We start from the raw sequence: 23,519 nt of genomic DNA on the forward strand, positions 1-23,519 counted from the left end.
TTTTCAGGTCTTTGTAAGAGATGTTCACAGAAATCAAGTATCACCCGAGTTCTTTGGGAACGAACACCAACATCCCTTTCAGAGGGTATAGGCAGAGAAGCTGGTGAACCAAGCCAGCAGCCCCCACCACTAGAAGAAGCCAATGCCTTGTTCTCCACTCCCTGTGATCCCCCACCACCACCATGTGTTTGAGCACATGATGAACTGACTCGACCTGCTAATCCAGCAAAGAATGAACCTAAAAAATAACGAGTTGTTTCCTTCCAGACCAGCACTGACATGGCTTGCCACATAGTCAGGCATGCACTGGAAGTAGTGCCAGAGAAGGGGTGCCAGTCCCAAGCTGCGAGGCCTGGACTGCCAATTCATGCCATCCAAGGTGTCATGCCGAGTGTAGGTACAGTGGGTTTGGAATTCGGCCTGGGAAAGGAATAAAGCTCTCCCACCTTCTTTTGAAACAACCCAATGCATGAGTCACCCACAGGAAGCACTTTTAATGCCAACTACACATATCACCCAGCACCCAGCAGAAAGGCATGCAACTCAGCAAGGCTTCCTGTTAAGGTGAGACAACAGCAATTAGCCGCTTCGGGGTGCCTCTCACCTTTCTCTCCCTCAGCATACCATAGTGCTAATACAGCTTCATCAGGACAGTATTGTTGGCTCTATTTGAGTACTTTTATTTCACCTATTTTGTCCTGTGCTGAGTCCTGCAATCTGCTACACAGATTTCTATTGACAATGCTGGCTGTGCTGTGATGAGAGCTCACACAACAGCTTTGGGTCACGCGTCGCAGCTACTTGCATTGCAGATGAAAGATGCCAAACAACACATATTCTTTGGAACAAAAAAAAAAGCTGATATTTGAGAAGATACTTACTAGAAAACCATTCAGTGTCAGGATCTAACATGTCACCTCCTAAGGCTCAGCATGTAAGACTTCCCATTGGGGATTTTTTCCATATTTTTTAAGATTAGGATGGACATTAGTCTTAAAGGTCTGTCTGGCCTGACCTCCTGTAGAGCGTACACAAATACCATACTTGCTCAGGCAAACAGAAAATGGCAACACACCAAAAATCCACAGAAAAATGGTCCATCATTTATCAGTGAGTAACTAAATAACTTGGGCTGGTGTCAAGCCGTCTCTGAAATTTATTGCCCTTTTTGTGAGGTATGTCAAGAGAATAAAAGGCTACATGGCTGAAAAAGTGCCTCCCCATCAGATATTGGATGCAACTCCTTTCAACAGACAGACAAAGAAGCAGGCTGATTGCAAGAATAACTCCTCCAGCAACAGTGTCCAATATTCATTCACAGGAGCTGAATTTAACATTTGCACAGTTGAAATTCAACAACTTCAAAGTCATTGTTGCATTAAACAGCACCAAAATCTTTACACTTAGAAGCAAAGTTACAGCTTTTTGAAGAGCTCTGATTCCCATCCTGAACAGCTCTGCCTGGATCCAGAGATGGCTCCTCAAGTTGTTCCCTAGAAATTGTTTCCTTTCCCAAAACAAAGTACTAATCAGTAGGAGAAAGTTTCCCTTCCCCACCATACACTCCTGGCCTGCAAGTCTCCAACACATAGCCAGGGAGCTACAAGATGTTCTTTAGAAATGGGGACAATTACCATCATCCATCCTCACAACCTCACAGCAGGGCACAATCTCAAGCACCCAGAGTGAAGCATACCATGATCTGTCTGTTCTGCTGCATCTCAAGCAGATAGCAGAGCTTAACTGCACACGAGCATCTGCACAAGCTGCCCACAGCCAGTTCCCATGTCAAGTGCTCGGCTGGTTGGTCATCTGGTGGGCTTTACTATTCCCTGCCTTCTCCTCCCTGGCATGGGCCCCACCACGGTGTTACATGAACCCACAGACTTAACACTGCATTACCTGCTGCAAGGTTTGGAAGCACCCATTTCCAGTTAAAGTGCGAGACTTTTAGGTTGCCCTGTATGGAGCCAGGAGTTGGACTCAATGATCCTCATGGATCCCTTCCCACTCAGGAGATTCTATGATTCTATGATATTTGAACTGTAAATGTCTCTTCTATCTTAACACACTCCGCTAACACCTGAAGCATGTGAACCAATGACCCTACAGAGAGCATCAGAGCAGCTGTAGGATTTGCTTCACACCGTGGTCAGCCAAACCTTCAGACAACTTCCAGAAGGTCTACGGACAGCTTTTCTTTTCTCCATATGCCCAGGGAGAAGCAATTGAGAGGAAATGGTGGGACTCTGCTCGAGAAAAGCTTGATTTTTTTCTTTTCTAAGAAATAAAATTTGTAATTACCCAGCCCCCTGCTTTGTCTAAAAGCAGAGCAACCGATGAGAGATCAATATCTCTAGTAGATACCTCACAGATAGTTTGCACACCCCTTCCCATCTCTTCTGGAAAAGATGAGGGAGGGCAGGGTTTCAGGTGCACTGGAAGAGGAAGTTTCTCAGCAGGAAGGAGTAAAGGCGAGGGGTGTTCACCCGTAGCAGCACCACTGCCTGGAAAGTTGGCATTTCTCCTCTCACCCACTGAGTGACAAAATTCCTTAGAAAAGACCGGAAAGCAGGCAGATTGTCTCCTCTCTACCGAAAACATGCTGACTAATCCCACCCATGTCCATACAAGAGAAGATGGAAGTCAGCTACCATGGATGAAGTAAAAAAACCATAGTATCCTTCCAGCAGCCATCTTTCAGAGTAGATTTTCATCAAACCTTCTTTTTGCCTTCCAGCAGAGCTGCTGCTAGCTCTAGGGAGTCTCACCAGGCAATGCTCTTCTATGAAGGGGCAGCTTCTCAGCATCCTTGCCACATTACTCCATTCTCCTTTGGGTTGGTGAGAAAACTAACTCAGAAGAGAGAAAACAACTCCTACCAGTTTATCCCCTGCTAGGGATGTCAGCTGCTGGGAGTTAGTGCTGGATTGGCACTCAAATTCATACTAACCAGTCACCCCAAACACCACGTTCAGTCAGGCTTTTCCATCTGCACTCCCAGGGCACAACAGTGTATTTCACATACTGCAGTCATACCGCCTTATGCTTGCTGTAATTCTCATGTGTTACTAAACTACTCACACTACAGGTGATTTAGCAAGGCAGCAAGAGACTGGAAGTCTGCCAACAGCCATTGAGAAACAGTTTGAAATGCATCCCAAAGGACAAGGGAAAAAACTCAACCACACACCTCGTAGCTCAGCTTTCTCAGATCTGCAATGAAGTAGGTGCCTGAAGAACAACCTAACACTCTGAAGAACAACCTAACACTCAACACGTTTGTAACACTCTGGAGCTGTGGCCTCAGGACCTGTCTGCAGTGAGGAGCAGGATTTTACATCCAGTTTTGTGTAACTGGATGTAGCCCAGTAATTCACAGCATAGAGACAGATCTGATTCTAAAACATATGCTTTAGGAGCATCTCACCCATTTCATCTAGAAGCTGCAGCCACTAAGAAACACACAGCTTGTCCTGATGGAAAATTTCTTATTTTATTAGACACCTTCCTTCAGAGCAAAATCTGCATACACGTTCAAAATCAGATCTTTACTCCCAAGGAAAGGAAAGCTGCTAGCCTTGATATTCAGAGGGTGACATTCCCCAAAAGCATAACCTCAGCAGGCAAAGTAAAAAGAAACCGAAGCCTGCCTTAAGAATCACAAAGCTTTACAGAAAATCTCCTACTATCAATGCAACAGAAAGCACATGCCAAATTCTGCGAGGGTGGGGAAGAAAGATGAGCAAGAACGAAATACCCCTGTGGGTCCCAAGCAACTCTAAACACTTTTGTTCTCAGATGTGTCCACATGGAAAAGCAAGATTTTTTCCTAGTCCCTAATGTCTCAAGGCCTTCTATTAGAGAAGAAGAAAAAAAAATCATATTTAGGGGGTACTTGTTGTGGACCTGCACACATACTGTAAGAGAGCTTATGAGGTTCACTCCCCAAAGCACAGCAGGTGTAAGTCAGAGGAAAGGAAGCATTCAGCTCTTAGGTGAATTTGCTCTAAGTTTGTCCTCCATCGGGGCAATTTAATGTTAGTGAAAGAGTGTGGTGAAACTCAGCACAAGCAATATATCCTTGTGTTTCAGGCTGTAAAACTTAAGACAGCCTGTCAAAACCAAAGTCAGGAGATCTAAGATTGGCAATAGCTGCACATCCGCAGCTTTAAGTGCAACATAGTGCAACACTGAAAAGCTCTTTTGAATCAGTCATACACAACCTCTTACAAATTCCCAAGCCTGAAAATCTCTTTACTACCCTGTTTCACTGGCCTGGTCATTTTACTACCAGGTCACTACCAGTTGCCACCACACACCATCTGTCATTAGTAGACCTACTCAACAAACAGTTTGTTCAGGAGCTGCTTCTCCCAAACATTGCAGGCTGTCCATGCACAAGAACAAGGTCACTAGGCAGAAAACAGACTCCTTCCCTCAACAACCCTTTTATCTAATCCTAAACATTAAGGCTTAATCCTTCAAAATACTTGTATCATAGCTGAAATACGGGAAATCTCAAGGTAGTACAAAACCTGAAAATATAAAGGGAAGAAAACTGGCAAGTGCAAAGCATGGCTGGCTTTCACCCAGCCTCACCTGTCCTTTATATAATCTGCATGTTGTAAGAAACAGAGAAAAGCTTGAGAACTGTGGGAACCTGAGAGAGCCTACGCAGACACCACAGGCTTGTGTTCCTACTCTGCTTTAGTGATACAGTTGCAAAATGGCTTCAAGTTCAAGAGGACAGAAGCACACAAACTCCTCTCCATTTTTGCCCCCTCTCCCTAGACTTGCACCAGAGATGTGGCCTGTACCAGCTAGCAACTTGTTTGCTTTAAATGGATTTATTGCTTTTCTAAAAGGCTGAGCACCTCTGTCCCAGGAGAAGGAGGATGACGCGCAACAGGCAAAGCACAGTGCAGGTGTGATGTCCAAGACAAGCACGCTGGTGGAGCCGAGCATTCTGCACAGACATGTGCTTCAAAGGTAGCATTTCAAATACTCTCCATCACCACCTCTCATCACCAGATATCATTCAGAAGCAGCAACTGTCACTTGCAACCCCATGAGCATCCTACAGGTATGGAAGCTAGCACACAGAGCCGGCACTTGGAAAAGAGTCCACAGGTACAGGGAGAAGCAGGAAGGACTGACAGTCATGTCACCACAGCTCAAATTCAAAGGTCTTTTGCAGCGCATGCATTTCCAAAGTGTCCTTAACACGGGTGGTAACTTGTCACTGAGGTCCATTTTTTGTCTTTCAGGTGGGCGGGGGAGGTGTGTGTGTACGCACGCATGTTTCAGTTACATGCCCAAAGAGCAATAGATGCTCTACAGAACATACACCACATATGCTGTGGGAAGAAAAGATTTGCTATTGCAAAATAAGAGAAGAAGTTGTTGTTCAGAGGTCTCCTTTCAGGCAGTCTGAGATTATCTCTCTCAACCCCAGAAAGAAGCAAGTTATTTCCCCTTCAGTGGCTTCATTTCCCATAGTTAGTCAAGAACCAAGAGCCAGGACACTCAAAAGGTACTTCTAGAAATCCTCACATTGTCACCAACCTATCTTTTTTCTTTCTTTCTTCTTTTTTTTTTTTTAAGAAGATCCCTTTTTTTAGCGTTTGTTGTTCTACTGGCTGCTGCTGCTTCTGAGAAAGTCCCTCGTCTTGCTCTCTGCCCTGCTGCTTAGACAGAGAAACCATATCAGATATCAATTCACCTTCATTGTTGACAACTCAGGGATCCTTCTAGAGGGCTGTCAGCAGCAAATATTTGTTCTAGATAACAGGAATTGAATTCTGAAACCTCACATGCTTTACTTATACCATCAAATATAACTAGTGCTGGCAAAACAACACATAACTCTACACTTCCTTTTCATAACCTCTTTCAGGGTGCTGTGCTGTCGGGTATCTCAAGGAAGATGCTCTGTAGAACTGTATCCATCTGGACAGCTGCGGCTGTAACCACCCTGGAAGAGATCTACACTGAACACTTCTCAACAGAATTTTGTTTGGCTTGAAATCACATCTACTCTGAAGGCAGAGACCATGGAGATTCTCTCACACAAAGCTACCCTGGATTTTAAACGTTGATCTACTTAGTTTTGCCTTCTTCCCAAAGAGAGTTCCAACATCCTGCACATCTCACAGCCAGCTCTCCTTGAAAAGTCATTTACTCTCAGAGTATTAGGAAAAAAATAGGTTGTAATTAAGCAGAGTTATTAATCTTTTGTCACTTGGGACCCAAAACCTATTCATATTCTTGTCAACAGGAGTGTTTGCCACTACAATCAGGACTGGACACAACACAAGTGTCTCATCATTTTTCAGAAGAGAATAAAAGATCTTCTGGGTGCCAATAACTAACTGGTCTGCCTTCTGTTCACAACAGCATTTAGCTGGGATGTTGACCACTTCTGCTATCCCATCACCAACCATTTTTGCTTTTCTGCATCTTGCCCAAAGAACACCATTCCCCTGGCACAGGCACAAGCTACCACAGTCTACGGCCCAGTTTCTTACATATCTCACAGCTCTGCTAGCTACCCAGAGGAGAAATAACCATGGCTGCAGTGGTAGAAGTGGTCTTTGGAACATGCTTTTCAAGATTCTTCTTCTCAAGAGGAAGGAACTATCGGGATCTGCTAAAAGCTTCAAACTTCCCCCAAAAGACACTTAGATCTAAGAAGGAAGTGTCCAGGTCACTTAAAAAGAGAGGCTGGAGAACCCAGTGGCAGCCAGGAAGCCATTTCTTACCTGGACAGGTGTCTTGGTTTCGGCTAGGACAGAGTTAATTTTCTTCCTAGTAGCTGGTATAGTGCTGTGTTTTGGATTTAGTAGGAAAAAGAATGTTGATAACACACTGATGTTTTTAGTTGTTGCTAAGTAGTGTTTATACTAAGTCAAGGATTTTTCAGCTTCTCGTGCCCAGCCAGCAAGAAGGCTGGAGGGGCACAAGAAGCTGGGAGGGGACACCGCCAGGACAGCTGACCCAAACTGGCCAAAGAGCTATTCCATACCATATGACATCATGCCCAGTATATAAACTGGGGGGAGTTAACTGGGAGGGGGGATCGCGGCTCGGGAACTAACTGGGCATCGGGCAACGAGTGGTGAGCAATTGCATTGTGCACCACTTGCTTTGTATAGTTTAATTCTTTTAGTATTGCTATTGTCATATTATTATTATCATTATCATTGTTTTTCATTCCTTTCTGTCCTATTAAACTGTCTTTATCTCAACTCACGAGGTTTTTTTCATGATTCTCTCCCCCATCCCAGGGGTGGGGGGGCAGTGAGCGAGCGGCTGCGTGGTGCTTAGCTGCCGGCTGGGGCTAAACCACGACAACAGGTAAGAATTACCTGTATTTCTTACCTGGACAGATAGACAGGACTCAAATTTTGGGGCCAACTGTTCTCACGCTCCTTGGACAAACTCCAAGTGGTCAGTGTGAAGCCTCATCACAGTTTCTTCAGGTAATGGTCAAGGCACAGAGAGGTTCGGTGATTTCCTTCACAGACACCACATCCCTGCCTGCAAGGGTATGAAACAAAGGCTTCTTTGTTCTAACTGGGGTCCAACCGTGTCAAGATTAAAGGATGGCAACTGGATTGCTTACTGTAGTCACAAACAATTATAAGGTTAAGAGACTTCCTTTCCCTCTTCTTGGCTAGGCTCTGAGTAGGCAGAAGTTATAAGGCAGGGGGTGGCTGTTAAACCTTTCCTCCTCCAATTGCTTAAGAGGCGTGTTTAGGGTTGTTAATTTTGCCTCCTACTCCTCACCTCGCTGGTTTAACGGCACGTTTACCTATGTATGTAGGGAGCAAGTGCATCTTGCCGCACAAACAATGAATGAAACAGGCTCCTTGAAACCATTCTCCCATCACTCTGCATCCTTTCACATTAAATACCCATACAGATGCATCACTGGAAAGATCACTGCTCAAATTTTGCTTAAACTACTGCTGCTAGTCATGAAACAGCTTAGCCTGAAAATGCACCATTCTCTCCCACCCCCTTTCCTGCACTTATATCGGCTTTTTCCAGGCTGTCTTCTCTCCTTCTTTTCCCCTCCTGACCCTCAGTACCACCCCACTGGAAAAAGACAGCAAACCTTGAGGATGGTTGAGAGTTACCTCTGCAATGCACCCAGGCACAGCAGCCTACAAACAGGGGGTTGGAAGAGAGCCAAGTTCTCCATCACAGGGGATCTAATAGGACCTCCAACCACCCTCTAACCACTGATTTCTATGAAACATGGTTCTTTGAGGTAGTTGCCCTTGACAAGCCAGGACAAAATTGGGCAAATAGATCAGAAGCTGAGAGAATTGGACAGACATAGTGTATTTTCTTAGTAGTTTCCTATGTGAGGCTACGACTCATTTGCTGTGTTATTCACAATACCCAAACATTTGGGGAGGGCAAAAAAAAAAGGAAAATTAATTGAGGACAAACCATACCAAACAACTGCTGCCCCACCATGTGCACAGGAGAGTTCCAGTGATATAACCACATAACCTCCAGGCTCTGCTACAGCGAGACTTCACTGCTTTTACAGAAGGAAGCAATTTAGAGTTAAGATCTGGTTCCAGGCAGAGGCGCGAGATTTCATCTGTCTCTGCCACTTTTTAACTGTTGGATGAATCACTTCACCTCTGCTTCCCCTCACCCATGTCTGTCCAAAGCATGGAGTAAGACCCCCACAGAATAGGCAGCGTTTCATCATAGCACATCATGCAGCATCTACCACAACAGCACACGAGACTCCGCCATAGCCTCTTGGTGCCTCCTGTCACACAAGCTGATTTCCAGATAATAAGCACATTGTCAAGAAGCATCTCCTGAGGAAGCATTAGGATCTGCCCAGACAGCCTGTCCCAGCATGCACAGCGTGCTACTCAGTCACACAGTCATTAGCCTCTCTCATGCTCCATTGCAATCTATGCAGATATTACCTCCTACCAGGAGCAACGTCTTTCCTCAGCTCAAAGGGCCCTTAAAACCTCAGCAGAAAGTCCAAAAAATCCCAGCTGATTTCCACATACTGCTTCCCAAACCTTCCTCCAGACTCCACCAGTTCCCATGGTCCTCTGAGCCTGTTCAGGGGATTCCCATCTGGCAGCATCCAGATCAGACAGCAAGGAAAACTCTGCTGGTGACCTGGCTCTCAGATGGTTTCTCTCCAGTTGCCCCTTTCTGAGCACCCTCAAGCTTCCTAGCCCAGCTCTCCAGTCTGTGGAAGCCAGGGAAGGATCCCCAACCATTTCCTCTAGCTTCAGCTTTGTCTTTCCAGCTCAGGGAAACACACCAGAGTGTATGGACAGTCTTGTAAGGCTCCATTTTTCCCAAGAAGGACAAATTTCTTGCTTTATGAGTACTGGCACTGTTGCAGGACATTGGCTTTGGGAGCAACCCTGCCACACCTCAAGATCACTTCTGCTTTACAATACAACTCCACAGTCACCCTAGCACACACAAGGAAATGGCAACACTACAGCATGGACACAAGCAGCTGGGAACAAAGTGGGGAGAACAGGAACATGAGTCATAGCTATGGCTTCAGGCAGGGAAAGGGTTATTTGAACTAGAAGAAGAGTAAGCAACTTCAGATCCTGGATCTGAATCTAAGCCTCACTTCAGTGTCCAAACCACAAGGTCATCCTTTCTGCTCTATTTTCAATCCAGTTACTTGTTTAACAAAAAGCATGTGACCAAATTCATTGCTGCTGCATAACAGCCTCCCTAGAAACGTTAGAAAGAGCTTACTAAACAATCCACAGGTCAGTGGTAAGGCTACATGCTGCAGCAAACTTTTAAAAATATTTTTTATAGGCAACAGAAAGGGTATATTACTTGGGAAACACCACATCTTTAACTGGTCATTGCTTTACTTAAGATCACTGTGTTTGAACTTCCAGCTGTTCACTTGGGGTCTGCCCAAAAGCAACCTCCGGGCAGACAGAAAAAAAGTGGAAGTCTGCAGCAGCACATTGGTCTTCTCTCATTTTAGCCATGCTGAAATTAGGCATCAGCATTAGTATGGCTAACATCACAGAATTTTTTTCACAAACATAACAGTTTTTGAACTTTTCTGTCTACATATGCAGCAGAATTGCTGCACCAGCTGTCCCCAAAACCAAGGCTGCTTTAACAAAAGATGCTGCACTGCCAGCTTAGCTGAGAGCAGCAGTCAATGGCGTGGCAAGGTGCAAACGCACCACACCTCCATGGAGGCACAGCACTAGTAGTCTGCCACGATACCTGTTGCTAAACAGCTCGTTCACTGTGTCTCCAGGCTAAAATAAAATGTGTTAATGAATTAACCACCACAAAGCAGTGAGTGATTACAAAAACACCACTTGCGGCCTTGTCTGCAGGAGGAAAAGAACAAGTGCTTAAGATACAGTGACAAGTACCTTTCAACCAGGTTTGAAAGTGCTAATGGGGATGCAGGACAGGCTACATCCTAACACTCATCACCTGGTAGCTGCGGTACACCTCCAAGTCCGCTGGAGATGTGCCAATGCAGCCAAGCTGGGAAAAGCAGTGAAATGAGGTCAAGGTTAGTTCACTGATCCACACCAACTTCCTCCAGTTCTCTGCTGCAGGCAGTTGTTCAAGTGTCAATAGACACCTGTCGGCAAATCCTGCTACAGTGACTTAAAACACAGGGCATCCTCCATCGTCCAGACTATCCTGGTAGAGATCTCCACGCATGCTGACAAAAAGGGAACACGTGCCACGCAGCAGCTTCTATAATGCATAGTCTAACAATTTTCCTACTAATGATGAACACAGAGTTAAGGTTTCATTACAGCTTGCTACTTCTGAAGTAGCAAACCCACCAAACGTCCTATCTGTTTCCTTTGCTGTTATCTTGAGCTGGCAAGCACCTTAGATCTGACTACCTGCAGGCTCAGGAACATGGTACCACGGTAAGATACATCTGGGAAGAAAGCACAGGGGAGGGACTGAAGTGATACAATAGCAGTGATACAGGCCCGTGGAAGAGACAGTGTCAAACCAGCATGGGCATCCATTTTTGAGGCTTCCTCATAACTGTAAGAAAAAAAGTTTTACATTAAAAAAAAAAAAAGTTTAATTTTAAGGAGTTGCACAGTTAAGATTCTTCACTCAAAAGAATGATTCTCACCAAAACTGGTAAATTTGTGCGTAGGCTTTTCATCCACTTGCAACACAAGCTGTTAATAACCAGAGCCTGTACAATGCAGTTCTCTGCTCAGATCCTTGTGGGTGGAGCAAGTCCCTGAAGTAAGGGTGACTTGTCCGCGCTTCCACAAATCATTATTGCAACAAATAAAGTTATCCCCAAATAAGTGTGAACATTTCATCAATAGACAGGTGAGATGAACAAAGTGTAAATGCAGAGTAATGGGAAAGTTGTCCTTTTGTCTGACTGGAGATTAAGGAACATAATAGGCAGAAAAAAAGCTTGAAAAGTCAAGGGACTTAACAAACATCAAGGAAAAAATGAGCAAATTATTCATATATACAGTATGCTGTGAAATCCAAATGGACATCCTGAGTCTGCTTCTGATAAAGGAGCACAAAAGAAAGGAAGGAATACTTGGAGTAAGCAGCCTCAAGCATAAGGTATGAGAGGACTGAAAGAAATGTCAACTTATGGGACTGTATTTCAGGGATGCACATACAAGAAAATTCAGAAAGTGTAACAAAAGAAAAAAGCTGATATTCATTAACAGTGAAAAAAATCTAAAATCCATTAAAAAACAACCCAAGCACATCAAGAACATAGTCCAGCTGAAAAAGTATTAAAGAACTGGAAAAAAGTAGCAGAACCCTTTACAAGGGAGTTATTCTTATTCTAACCCTGCTACCATTGTAACAGCACAACAGATAATTGTTAGTGTTTTTCAGTTTTGGAAAATGGAACCAAAGACATAAGTTCTGCCATCATCCCAAACTGCCTATAGTGATGAGAATTTAGTTGTCATATGCACAGAAAAACAGTTAAAAATACACAGCTGAGCATGGAACTTGGACATTTTTTGTCCAGGAGATGCTCCCACATGCACTGGCTTTGGATCTCATGCCACTTAAGATATGCTCGCACTGAAGAATAAGAAGCATGATAAGAAGGATTTACAGTGGAAGTGTAAAAATCAGCACAAGCAAGAAAATAAGGAGAACCTAGAAAAACTAGAACAGCAGCCGAAATACAACAGGAGTTTTTATTTACTAAATAGAATCTGTCTCTGGGTTAGACCACATGAGACAGGAGAAGCAGAAAGAGCATGAGAGGTGACAGTGGGCAGTAAATTATAAAGGAGATGGCATTGCAACAGGCCTACAGAAAAAGCCAGTGTAACTTTGGGCTGTGTGCACAGAGGCTGAATCACACTGCAGAGCAGGGAGTGGTCTCTGTAACCACACTTGCAATGTGTCAAGGTACCTGAAATACTGTCTCTCTCCTTTGGTTCCACTGCAATGAGTATATTGAAGCATCCAAACAAAGCCTCATTTATCTAAGAGAATTCTAACTATAAGAGCATTATCACTTAAGCTATCTGCTTCCCTGAAGGCAGAGACAGGTTCCTGCTGCCACATCCCACACAGAGGAGTAAGACGCTCTCACTTCTTGTTTCCCAAAACAGTTTCCACCACCTTTGATGTAGTTAAAAAAAACCAAACCAAAACAAAACAGAAGCACAGCTTCCCCATCAGCTGGGATGCTGAAAGCTTGGACCAGATAAGAACACAAGGTATTTGGAAAATAGCCTTGCCCAGATGCTCATCTGGCATGCTATAAAATGCAGTATGTTTCTCACCTCCGGCTCTTTTTTGGAAATAATTTCTTCTGAAGCTGACTGGAGACATGCGTTCAACCTAGAATCATTCCACATTGCAAACAATTACACAAAAGCATCAGCACAGATTTCATCAAAGAATGGATCTGCTACGGGAACCCCCTAAGATACTGGTGCTCAGCAATTTATTTTTTTGACAGAATAAAGGTCAGGGGATCTCCATCCCAGAGGAGGGTGCGCTATACGCATACTACATGGCTGTTAGTAATCAATCACAAGTAACTGAGTACGCCAGAGGAAGCGGAATGAGCACTCATAATGTATTAGCACAATAAGAACAATGCAACATTTTTGATAAGCCATCAGACAACTGAGCTAACACAGCCTGGCTAATGAATGAAACACTGGAGAGTAAGGCTAGGAGGCAGCATGGCAGTTACTTCAAATAAAATTAAGCCTTCAGGAAAGTCACTATTAATATTCTGAAAGGAGCACACACCCCCATCAATCATACCGGCAGGGGACACTTGTCCTGAGTTCCACTAATGAGCAGAAAGAAGGAATAACAGACATCAACTCAATTATCATATGCTCAGAAGGCAAGCATATGCCAGAGGAGAAATCCCAAACATGCTCTTCTGCAACAGACAGGCCACAGAGAGCAACAGATAGTGTCAACACATCAGACGTATTATGTTGCAGGTTTGTAGCCAAGCCCACAAGATTAAGAATAATAATCAATCTGATGGCTGCTTAGAACATTTTGTTTTCTATATAGGACTAAAAGGAAATCATAATTCAAACACCGCAAGTATCACCAGTTCTAAGAGACTGTTTCCTCACAAGAAACTGTGGCCTCTCCCAAGCACTCCGTGTCTGGAGCTACTCCGGTTTGTCACGGCATCATAGTATCGTTTGAGGGAACAATCTGGAATCATTTAACATTCCCAGAGGTGCAACTCTGTAGCTTACCCAAACAGAGCAGATTTTGCTGAGGTTGGAAGTTTACCATGAAAATGCCTGATTTACCCAGGAAACCACTCAAGAACATCTCAGGCAGATAAATACATGTTATTCCAGCTGGAATAAGTGTTTCTTAAAGGAACACCCAGTTCAGAGGCTCTTCATCACCAAATCAGCTTCAGAAAAGGAAACTCTTAGGGGTTGCAGAAAAGACAGGCAATACTCCTTGCAGAGAGAAAACAGACCCCTGAGTCCATAGCTGACAGAGCAGCCTGCTTCATGCGGCTGCGAGATGCTGCCAATCCAGTTGAATGCAGCTGTGCCAGAGGACAGCATGTTCCTCCATACTGTATAACATGTACTGCTCACTGCAAGGGTTTCCGGACCTCAGGCAAAGGAAAGCATGCAACCAGCTGCACAAATGAAGTCTTACCCTACTCTCTGTGAGGTGTCAGGTAATAGATACTATCTGCCCAAACAGGACAACAGGGTTGCAGAGATGAGAACATTCACCTCATCACCGTAGCTGGCACTTACGGGATATTTCCAGTTGTACTTGCAATAACTGCTCTCCTTCCAAGAAGACATTCATTAGGCTATAACTTTCCAAACCACACATTTGGAAGTTTTAACGATGGAGAATTCGGAGCATCTTCTGAAACAACGTCCTGAAGGTGCACATACACAGTCTCACAAAGTGAGCCCAAACCACATGCATTTCCCTAAGTCAATGCTTATCTAACTATCATAAGCAGGAGACATTGTGTTCGAGCACACTGTGTGGGTGGCAAGCAAGACTTGGAATGTTTTTGAGCTCACGCATCGTCCCGAGATACAAGGTACTCTGGACGAAATGCAGTGTATTTCAATGCTTGCAGCACCATTCACAGCATAATTTGTACAGGTAGAATCTGCCTTTGCAATCTGAGCTCAACAACACTGACGCATTAGCCAAAATACAACTCGTATCTCTCACCTCTAACTAGAAATGTGATGACTTATCACTGAAACAACATCCACATAACACTGAACACAACAGCTGTGTCACGAAAAAAGAGTAAGAGTGAACACAATCACACAATCTTATCTTGTTTCCTAATTAAGAACTTGCATTTATGGGCTCTCAGATATTAAACGGAAAAAAAGGAAGAGCAGTCCTATTAAGAGAGGTTGAAAAATACCACTACTTGGAAAGAACAAGACCCCAAGCATATTTGCACAAAGTCCTTCCACACATTTTTTCCAAATGTACTGCCTGATCAGTGTACAAAACAATGAAAACACAGCAAGACATTACCTTGATGCGGACAGACTTTTTACTTTGGCAAAGCTCTAGTTCATTTCTTGCAGTCTCCATACAGTGAAAACCTGCTACAACGCTTAAGGATACTTATTTGCATGGTATCACAATAAAGACACTTTCTCCCACCTCAAAACACCACTATGAAGACTTTTACTAAAATAACTACGAGTGGAAGTTAAGGCTGATTGATTGACTATTTTAGCAAAAGCATGCTTCACACCCTGCAGCATGAATCAACCAGGACTGCTTTCGTTCTAAGGCATCATGATGGGAAACCAATAATCCCTATCCCAGTGGGTAGCCTAACTGTAGATGCTAAGAGCATTTTGCTTGGTTTCCAGGTGTTTACTTCCTTCTGCCTCTCTGCATAATAGCCCACCGCCCAGAAAATTCAGCTCTGCCTCCCCTGAGAGCCAAAGGCAGCTGCATCTAGGCTATGCTTACTCAGTTCATAGGAAGAGCGTTAAGAGTTCACAGATCTCTCTCAACTTGGCCCTGAAAAGAGAAAGACCCCAGCAGGAGGGATGATACCTCCATCCTGACAGCAAGGCAACTTCCAAAACTAAACGTGGACTTAGTTCAGTGGCGCATTCCTGATTCAGCAGGAAAGATTTCCGTTATGGGCAACAGTTCATCTTAGAAAGCCAAGATCCTCCTACAAGGCATCAAAAGTCTTACAGTCATACTATTGAACTGTTCAGTACACTGGGGCTTGTACTTTACAGTGCCTATCTTTACTGGCCCAGACTGCTTCTCTGAAATCCTGAAGGCCGACACAACCTCTCAACCATCCTGCATTAACAGCCAAACACAGAGCAACCCCACAAAGGCTGATCTAGCCCAGTCCCACTCCTGCAGCAGCCGGAGCTGCATTTTCAGAAAATGAAACACCTAAGAAGGAGCACAGGAACAGCAAAGACTTACAATACAGAGTCTAGAAAAAGAAATCATGTTCTATAGCATGAAAATCAGTGCAAAGCTCTCCTTTCCCTAGATGTCCATAGGGCTGGAAGAATTGAGACTACACATGCGGAAGAGACAGAGAGGCCCAAGGGAGAAGGATTATTGCCCTTGAATGGATATTATTTTGCCACCACCACCACCCCCAAAGCACAATAAGACCAGAGACCACCTGTGCCAGGCACTGGGACAGGACAGCAGAGTTTCTACCTTGAAGAACACAATGTCAAAACTAAAACATTATACAAGCAGTAGAGGAAGAACATGGGCAAGCAATAAGTAAGCACAGTGCACAGATACACCATTAACCCAGCTCAGATTTGGGGCTTGATCTCCCTTTAGTTTCAGTGAACACAAATACCTGCCTGATAGGTGCCCACCTGTGACCCGCTCACTCAGGAAAGCTTGGGCTAGCTGAAGACTAGGAAACACAGAAGCACCAGTCCCACACTGGTCACTGTGGCCTCACAGGACTTCTCCAGACGCCTGCTGACAGGCATAGCAGCACACCATGTTAGAGCCATGGCCTCTGAAGGAAGAATCAGCTTCCATCAGTTTCTTCCCATCCTAACAAATGTTACATTTGAAGACATTCCAGAGATGAAATTTCAGATTAATTTTACAGAAGTTCCCTCCAAACTGGTGTGTCAGATGGCTGCCCCCCATGGCTATCAACACACAAAGAAGGTTGTGCATGAGAACAGGCATCTACACAATGCTAATGGAAATGGTCCTTGTGAAAAGGCACAGGATTCATTGGGCCCTCAAACTGATGACACATCACTTCTGCTCACCCACTGGCATCCCGCTACGCATGTAACCCACTTCTAAACTTGTTCTCATTATTCCCAGTCATTCTGTCTTTGGTTTGCCCAAAGCAGTTCCTCCTCTGTCTAGCTCTTGCAGCATTTCCATTTGTGAAGACTATGTGCATACACATGCTTCACCATCACTAAGTTCTGTGCTCTGTATCTGCAACTTCTACTCTTTCTGCAGGAAGTCAACCTGGTAATTCTGTCCTGCTCTCCAAATTCCAGCTTGGGAGTAACCTACCCACAAATAAACAATACCTCAAGTCACTTCAAAGCTATAGAATGATCACTGCTTCCTGCTCCACACAACGGCCTCAGCATGTGTCATCAAAAGGTACACTGGCTTTTCACAGACACATGTTGCAAACTTCTTCCCATTTGCTGCCTCCTTGGGCACCACAATCTCACAGGCTTTCTCTACTAGCTTGGAATATTTTGGAACATTTCTACTCCGACCCATCTGGCCACTCAATCACCAAGTTTCCCCCTACAAACACATCAGCATTCTGAAGCCCTTTCACAAAGGCTCGTGTTCTCCTGCCCTACAGGAACAATTATTTTTCCCCTCTTGAATTTTACGCCTCTAGTTTTTGTGCAGCACTTGAATACATCACTTGCAGACAACATACCACAGCCCAGAGACACATGGATCCAGAGTGACTTCCTGAATCTGCGCCGTAACTCTCATGAGAAGACCTCCTGATCAATGTCTGATGAGTGGGCCAAAAGACATCTAGCTCATTAACACATCCAGCACCTCCTGGCTCCAAGACAGGTCTTTGCATTCTTCCCATAAGCACATCTAGCCTAGACATACCCTTAACCATACAGTCAGCAATGACATTTACACCATTCAGCTTGTCTTCCAGCTCTGCCAGAGATACAACTGTGAGTTCAGCTGGCAGCACAGCGAATCCTTTTTGCTGTTACCTATGGTCTGAAGTGTAGGTGACACAAGTAACCCCACAGACCCATGGATGCCAGGTGCCCACTACCTGGCTTCAGGGGACCGGCTGTAAGGCCATCATTCACTTCAAGGGCAAAGAGGCAGCTTTCAGAAGCAGTATGGCCGCGATGATATACCCCGCTCTGAGATCTTCCATGGTCATCACGGCAGACACTAGACAGAGGCCGCAACATGGAGTCAACGCAGTCGTGGTCCGGTGCTGGCACACCCAGCCCCACCGGTCCCCGGTGCTGCCACTGCTCCCACTGGAAGCACGCCGGGCGGCACGGTGAGGGAACGGCGGCCGGGGTAGCCGTTCGCCGCGCATCCAGCCTCTGGCCGGGGCAAGGCCCAGCCGCCACCGAGGGGGCGCGGCCCCAGGCCCGGCTCGGCGCGGCGGGACAGGGATGCTGCAGGGGCCGCCGATCCCGGAGGCGCGGAGGGGCCAGCCGGAGATCGCCTCCCCCCCCGCCCGTGCCATCCCCGGCCCCGACCGGCCCCGGGCTCACCAAGGCCCCCGGAGCGCAGCGGGGCGGTCTCCGGCGAGGCCCCGGGAGGCGCGGCTCACCTGGGTACGCAGCTCGGCGCCGAACGGTCGATCTCCCACGTCGCGAAGAGGTTCATGGGCACCGGGACCGGACCGGGGCCGGCCACCGCCATCGCTGCCGCCGCCGCCGCCGCCCCGCCGGCCACCGCCGGGGGCCCCGCGGCGGGGCCCGAGCCCAACGCGCCGGCCGCCGCCGCCATCGACACTGGCGATGGGGGGCGGCCCGAGCCCCTCGCCTCAGCGCCGGCCTCCGCCTCCGCGCGCGCCCGCTCGCTCGCGCGGCGAGGCGGGCCCGGGCGCCCCGCGGCCGCCAACCGGAGCGTGGTAGGGCGTGGCGGGGGAGGCTCCTGGCCAATCAGAGCGCGCCTAGGGCGAGGCCTGCGGCGGGAGACGAGCCAATCGGAGCGGGGAAAGGGCAAGGATGGCGTCTTTGGCAACCAGCCAATCGGAACCGAGAGGGTGGTGGCCGGAGCGGCCAGTAGCCAATCGAAGAGGGAAAAGGACGCGGCCGCCGGGGAGAGGCCAGCCAATGGGAACAGCGTCGCTGCTCCGGCTGGGGCGGGCCGTGGTGGCGATCCCTTTAAAGTGCGGCAGCCTCGGCCGGCGCGAGCTCGATGAGGGGTGCGGTCGGGCGCGCGCTCGATAGCCTCGGGCTGCGGCCTGCTCGCGGGGTTGCCATGGCAGCGGGGAGCCGAGCGGCGGGGCCGGGCCGCGCCGCGCTGCTGCCCCCCCCGCCCCCGGGGGCGCCGTCGTGAGCGGGCGGGGAGTCAGGGCCGCGCTCCGCCGCAGCGGCCGGTCCCTGGGGTGGCTGAGGGCGGGGTCTGTGAGGGCCGGTTCAGAGCCCGGCCGTGGAGGGGCTGCGCCGGGGGCGGGTGAGGGCGTGTCGTGGAAAGGTCTGCCAGAGCCCCCGGGACGATTACGAGCTTTCGGCTCCTGTGGGGAGGGGGCTGCCTGGGCCCCATGGGGACGGGGTTGAAGGGATTGCGGAAGCAGGTGAGCAGCGCGGCAGGTCAGCGGGTGGACATGAGGAGGAAATGACCGGAGCGGGGCTGGCACAGGGAAAATAAAGACCCACGGGCCTGGCGGGTTGAAGCTAAAAGCAAGACAAGCCTTGCAAAAGGAAGCTGAGAGCTAAAACTGACTCCTTCCTCAAAACCGCTGGGAACAAGGACCCACCAGAGCATCTGTAGGGCCAGCACGGTGTGCAGGGGTAGAGCTTAGGGCAAGCCTGTGGCACAGTAGCTGAACAAATGCATTGCTGTGGTGCTGTTGTAGCAGAAAGCAGGAATGATCCCCTACTGGACCTCACCTTTAGCAGGGCCTTAGCAGAGGATCTGTCTGAAATGGCACTGCCTCTGGAAAAACGGAAAAGGAACAGTACCAAATCATCAGAGCAGGGTGATGCTGGCTGAGGGATCCTGAAAGGAGGCAGAGATGAACTGGGAGCTGGAGTGCTCGTCGTTTAAAACCACCTGAAAGAAGTAGCCGAGTCAATAATGGCCAAACCACAAAATAAAGAGAAGCCCCCAGCTTCTGCAGGGACCATGCCAGGTCCCTGTGCTGTTCAATATACTCAGCAGTGACAGAGTTTTCCATTGGTGCAGTGTTATTCCAGGCAGACTGTAAAATGCGGCTCATGCCAGTGGAGGGATTAGGATTTGAGAAGCGGGAGCGACACAAATTTGCAAAGCAGTATAAAACACCCACAGTTTCTACTGCGGATCTTGAGCACAGCACTGGTGTTTTCAGAATGTTATCAGTAAGCATTTCAGGGTCACTTTCCTGAATACTGATGTCTAATTTATAGCCTGTCCCTTGGATCTCTTCTTTTTACTTGCATTTGTCAGTTCTACATTTCATCTGCTGTTGAGCTTCAGGTCTCTCAGTAACACACAAGTATTCACATCAGCTTTCAGTTTGACTAGATGAATAATCTGAACCATCATCAAACGTTTCCACCTTGCTCTCTGCCCCCTTTCCTAGCCCATTTCTGCATCTGATAAACAGCATGGATCCCAGCACAGAGTTGCCCAGACCTCCTCTCTTGCTCGCAAAACAGCTTGTTTGCTGCTTTGATGCGTTTTCCTTCCTTTAAGCAAGTCATTAATGCATGAGAGGACCTTCCCTTTCCTCCTTGACAGCCTTGGTTCTCTAAGAGCATTTGCTCTTAGGTCCTAGCAGAGGCTTTTGTGGAAATCCAACTGGATCAAGGATGAGCTGCATTTTCATAGCATTCTGCAGATGAACGTGAAAACCTTGTTCTGCAGCAGGAGAGAGTCATGTGGCGGTCGTGCTGGCCTGGCCTTATCTCAGCATTTCCACCCATTGTGGTTTGATCTCAGCTGGGTATCATCATTGCCTTTCCCCAAAAGCAGCTGACTGCTCCAGAGGACCCTGCTAAATATAGGGGCTTGATTTGTACCTAGAAAACCCATCGCAGTGCCTCCCCAGCTGTTTGCTTTTGTCCATTTGCCTTCCAGTCTTAGTCACCGTTCCCAACTATTTGTGTGGTACTTAAATAGCATTGAGTAGCTCCAGGCTTTCAGGGACGCCCTCTCACTTCCGGGAGGCCAGAGGTACCTCTCTGCTCAGCCCAAGGCAGCCTGGTGAAGTGACAGCCCTTGAACGTAGCCTTCCAGGTAGCACCCAAGGGCTGGCAGTCCTGCAGCTCTCCTGGGACACCTCTCTGGCCTGGGAGGGCTGCTTCTCCCCTGCCTTCCTGAAGGATCCCCATCACTTCCAGCCACCTCTACTCTGCTCTGTGGCTGTGCCACACTCTATGATCTGTGATGCTTTTTCAGAGCTGTTGAAGCTCTCGGCATGGTCCCCAGGTCAGAAATGGCCTTTCCCCATTGCAGCCACCACTTGCAGTTTCTTGCTGACGAGCTTCCTCCTTTTCCTGCATTTCCCCTGGAGGGATGTTCAATGTGATTGAGGTGAACTTCTCTGGCTCTCTCCCTGCAGCCTGTTCCCTTTGAGTACCTCTATCCTTAGTGCAGCTCACTTGTTTGTTTCGGCCTTCTGGCTTTTCTACAGATTTATGCATTTGTTCTCAGGCTGTTTCAATGTGCCTTGTTTATTTGGGGGCCTGGCTACACAGCCTGCTTTTCATTTTTTCCTGCCTTCATGTTATATTGACTTTGTGCCTACAGCATGAGCTACCCACAACTGTGCTCTTCCACGCATGGTGGATTTTCCCTGTCTTTGGGGTCAAAATTTTCCTGTGTTTTTCATTGTAAGTGCCAAAGCCTGGTTATCTTTCAGCTTAAACAGAGCCTGGTAGAGTTGTCATCTCATTCAGCTGCTTCCCCACCTCCTTTTAAGTTGAGACCTTTCTGCGTGCTGACCACCAGCTGAGATTTGCTTCATCATGGATATGATCTTCAAGCACATCAGGGACAGCACCCAAGGAACCCTTGCTCTTCAGTGTCCAGGCAACCAGCTTGAAATGTGCCTCCAGAAACCCCCCTTTTTTTTTCTGTGTGTCACTGCTATCCAAATGGACCATGCCCACCAGCTTCTCCCCAGCACTTCAACACTGTTTAGAGACCTTGTAGCAGCTGGCATCTTTGTCCTTGGCAGACAAGGCGCCACAGTGTGCCCCCTTATGTTGGTCAAGCCCATGCAGGGCACCTGATCCCTTTGGGCCAGCTCTTTTCTCAACCACGCTGTTCCTGGAAGAGCCATGTGTCGCTTTAGCCTTTGCACCCTGGACAAGGTTGAGGTGTAGCAAGACACAGCAGCTGCTCAGGAGTAGAGCATTTCTCTTCAATACAGATGTCCCTCTCAAACCGCCCTGGTTTTAGCTGTAAGAGCACCTTTTGTGGTGCAAAGCCATGTTTTCTCCCTTGTGAGCAAAACCTGCAGGCCCCTGCTGCCAGCAGCCCCAGCCTGGAGTGGTGGGAAAGGGTGCTGTTCTCGGGCACCAGGCCCAGCGCAGGCGCATTTGGCTGTGCCCTGGGCAATGCGGGGCTGAGATGAGCTCGCCCCATGGTGCTGGGGGTGCTCTGACTATGGCTGGGGCTGGAGGGTATATGGAGGATGTTCGGGGGGGCGGGGGGGGGGGGGCTCTGGCCCCGGGGCCTGGGCGGGACAGGCGGGTGCTGCCGGTCACACACTCCCCCCCACCCCCCACGCCATGACAAGGAGCCAGGGGTGGCTTTGCCCTGAGCAGGCTGTGTAGGTCTGCACTGGCCCCCAGTGGCTGTGGTACAAACAGCCGTTCCGCGGGCTGTCCCCGCATCCAGCCCGGCCTCCGGGCCCCGGCGACAGTGCCACATCACCAGTGCTTGGGCTGCTGATCCCTGCTCCGTCACTCGGCTACCTCACCTTGTGAAGGGCTGGGGTGCCTCCCTGCCCTGCAGGAACTCCAGGATTTATGTGCTCCAGACCGCAATGCCACAAGCCTCAATTTTCAAAATTATTTTGAGCCCAGGCTGCCAGGACCGCATGCATTACTGGCTACTGCCTTCCCCTCTGGGTTCATCAAGGTGGTCCAGCGCATGCGCTGCCACAACTTTGCACCAAGTGCCCCTTATCATGCTGTTTTCCATGATGGTTTTTTCACTCCTCCTCCGAGTTGCTGCCAGCAGAAGTGGCAGCACCCACTGTCTGGCCCATCAGGTGCGTGATGATGCATGTGGCTGTGTTTGAAATTAAGGTTTTTCAATAGACACCATTTTCTCAGAGGCCCAGCCCACACCCCAAAGAACATTGTCACCATTGCTTAGCTCCATCCCCTCCATTCTGTATTTTCACAAATGGTTACCTGGATTGACTCTGTATGTTCACTCCTTTGTTTTCCTACTTGGCATACCCAATTTCTTGCCTCTCCACTCTGATGTCACCTTCCAGCACCTTGCTCACATTAGGCCTTTTTGTGATGTTAAAGTACTGTTCAGCACCCTGTGATCCTTCACTCAGAAGCTGTTTCCAGTTTGTTTTTTTTAATTTGCCTTTCTGAAGGATTCCCATCAGTTCCAGCCACCTCTCCTCCTCTGCTCTGTGGCCAGGCTCTGGGGGCCACGAGGCTCTTTTGGAGCAGTTTAAGCTCTCAGCATGGTCCCCAGGCCACTGCAAGCCTTTCCCAATCACAGCCACTGCTTGCTGTTCCTTGCTGACAAACTTCCTCCGCTTCCTGCAGTTCCCCTTCAAGGATGTTCAACATGACTGATGGATTTCTCTGGCTCTC

At 47.7% G+C, this 23,519-nt stretch overlaps 1 protein-coding gene across 2 annotated transcripts in view; it reads right to left on the reverse strand.

The window, feature by feature from the left end:
* Positions 1-18,451, reverse strand: part of LOC127015265 (phosphofurin acidic cluster sorting protein 1-like) — a 68,212-nt gene extending 49,761 nt beyond the window's left edge. For both annotated transcript variants that reach the window (XM_050895084.1, XM_050895083.1), the window contains exon 1: positions 18,350-18,451. In XM_050895084.1, the coding sequence (XP_050751041.1) occupies positions 18,350-18,441 (92 nt within the window). In that variant the 5' untranslated portion in view covers positions 18,442-18,451. The remainder of the gene's footprint in view (positions 1-18,349) is intronic.
* Between the last annotated feature and the right edge of the window lie 5,068 nt (positions 18,452-23,519).

This window comes from Gymnogyps californianus, chromosome 3, assembly GCF_018139145.2.
Source record: "Gymnogyps californianus isolate 813 chromosome 3, ASM1813914v2, whole genome shotgun sequence".
NCBI classification, from domain to species: Eukaryota; Metazoa; Chordata; class Aves; order Accipitriformes; family Cathartidae; genus Gymnogyps; species Gymnogyps californianus.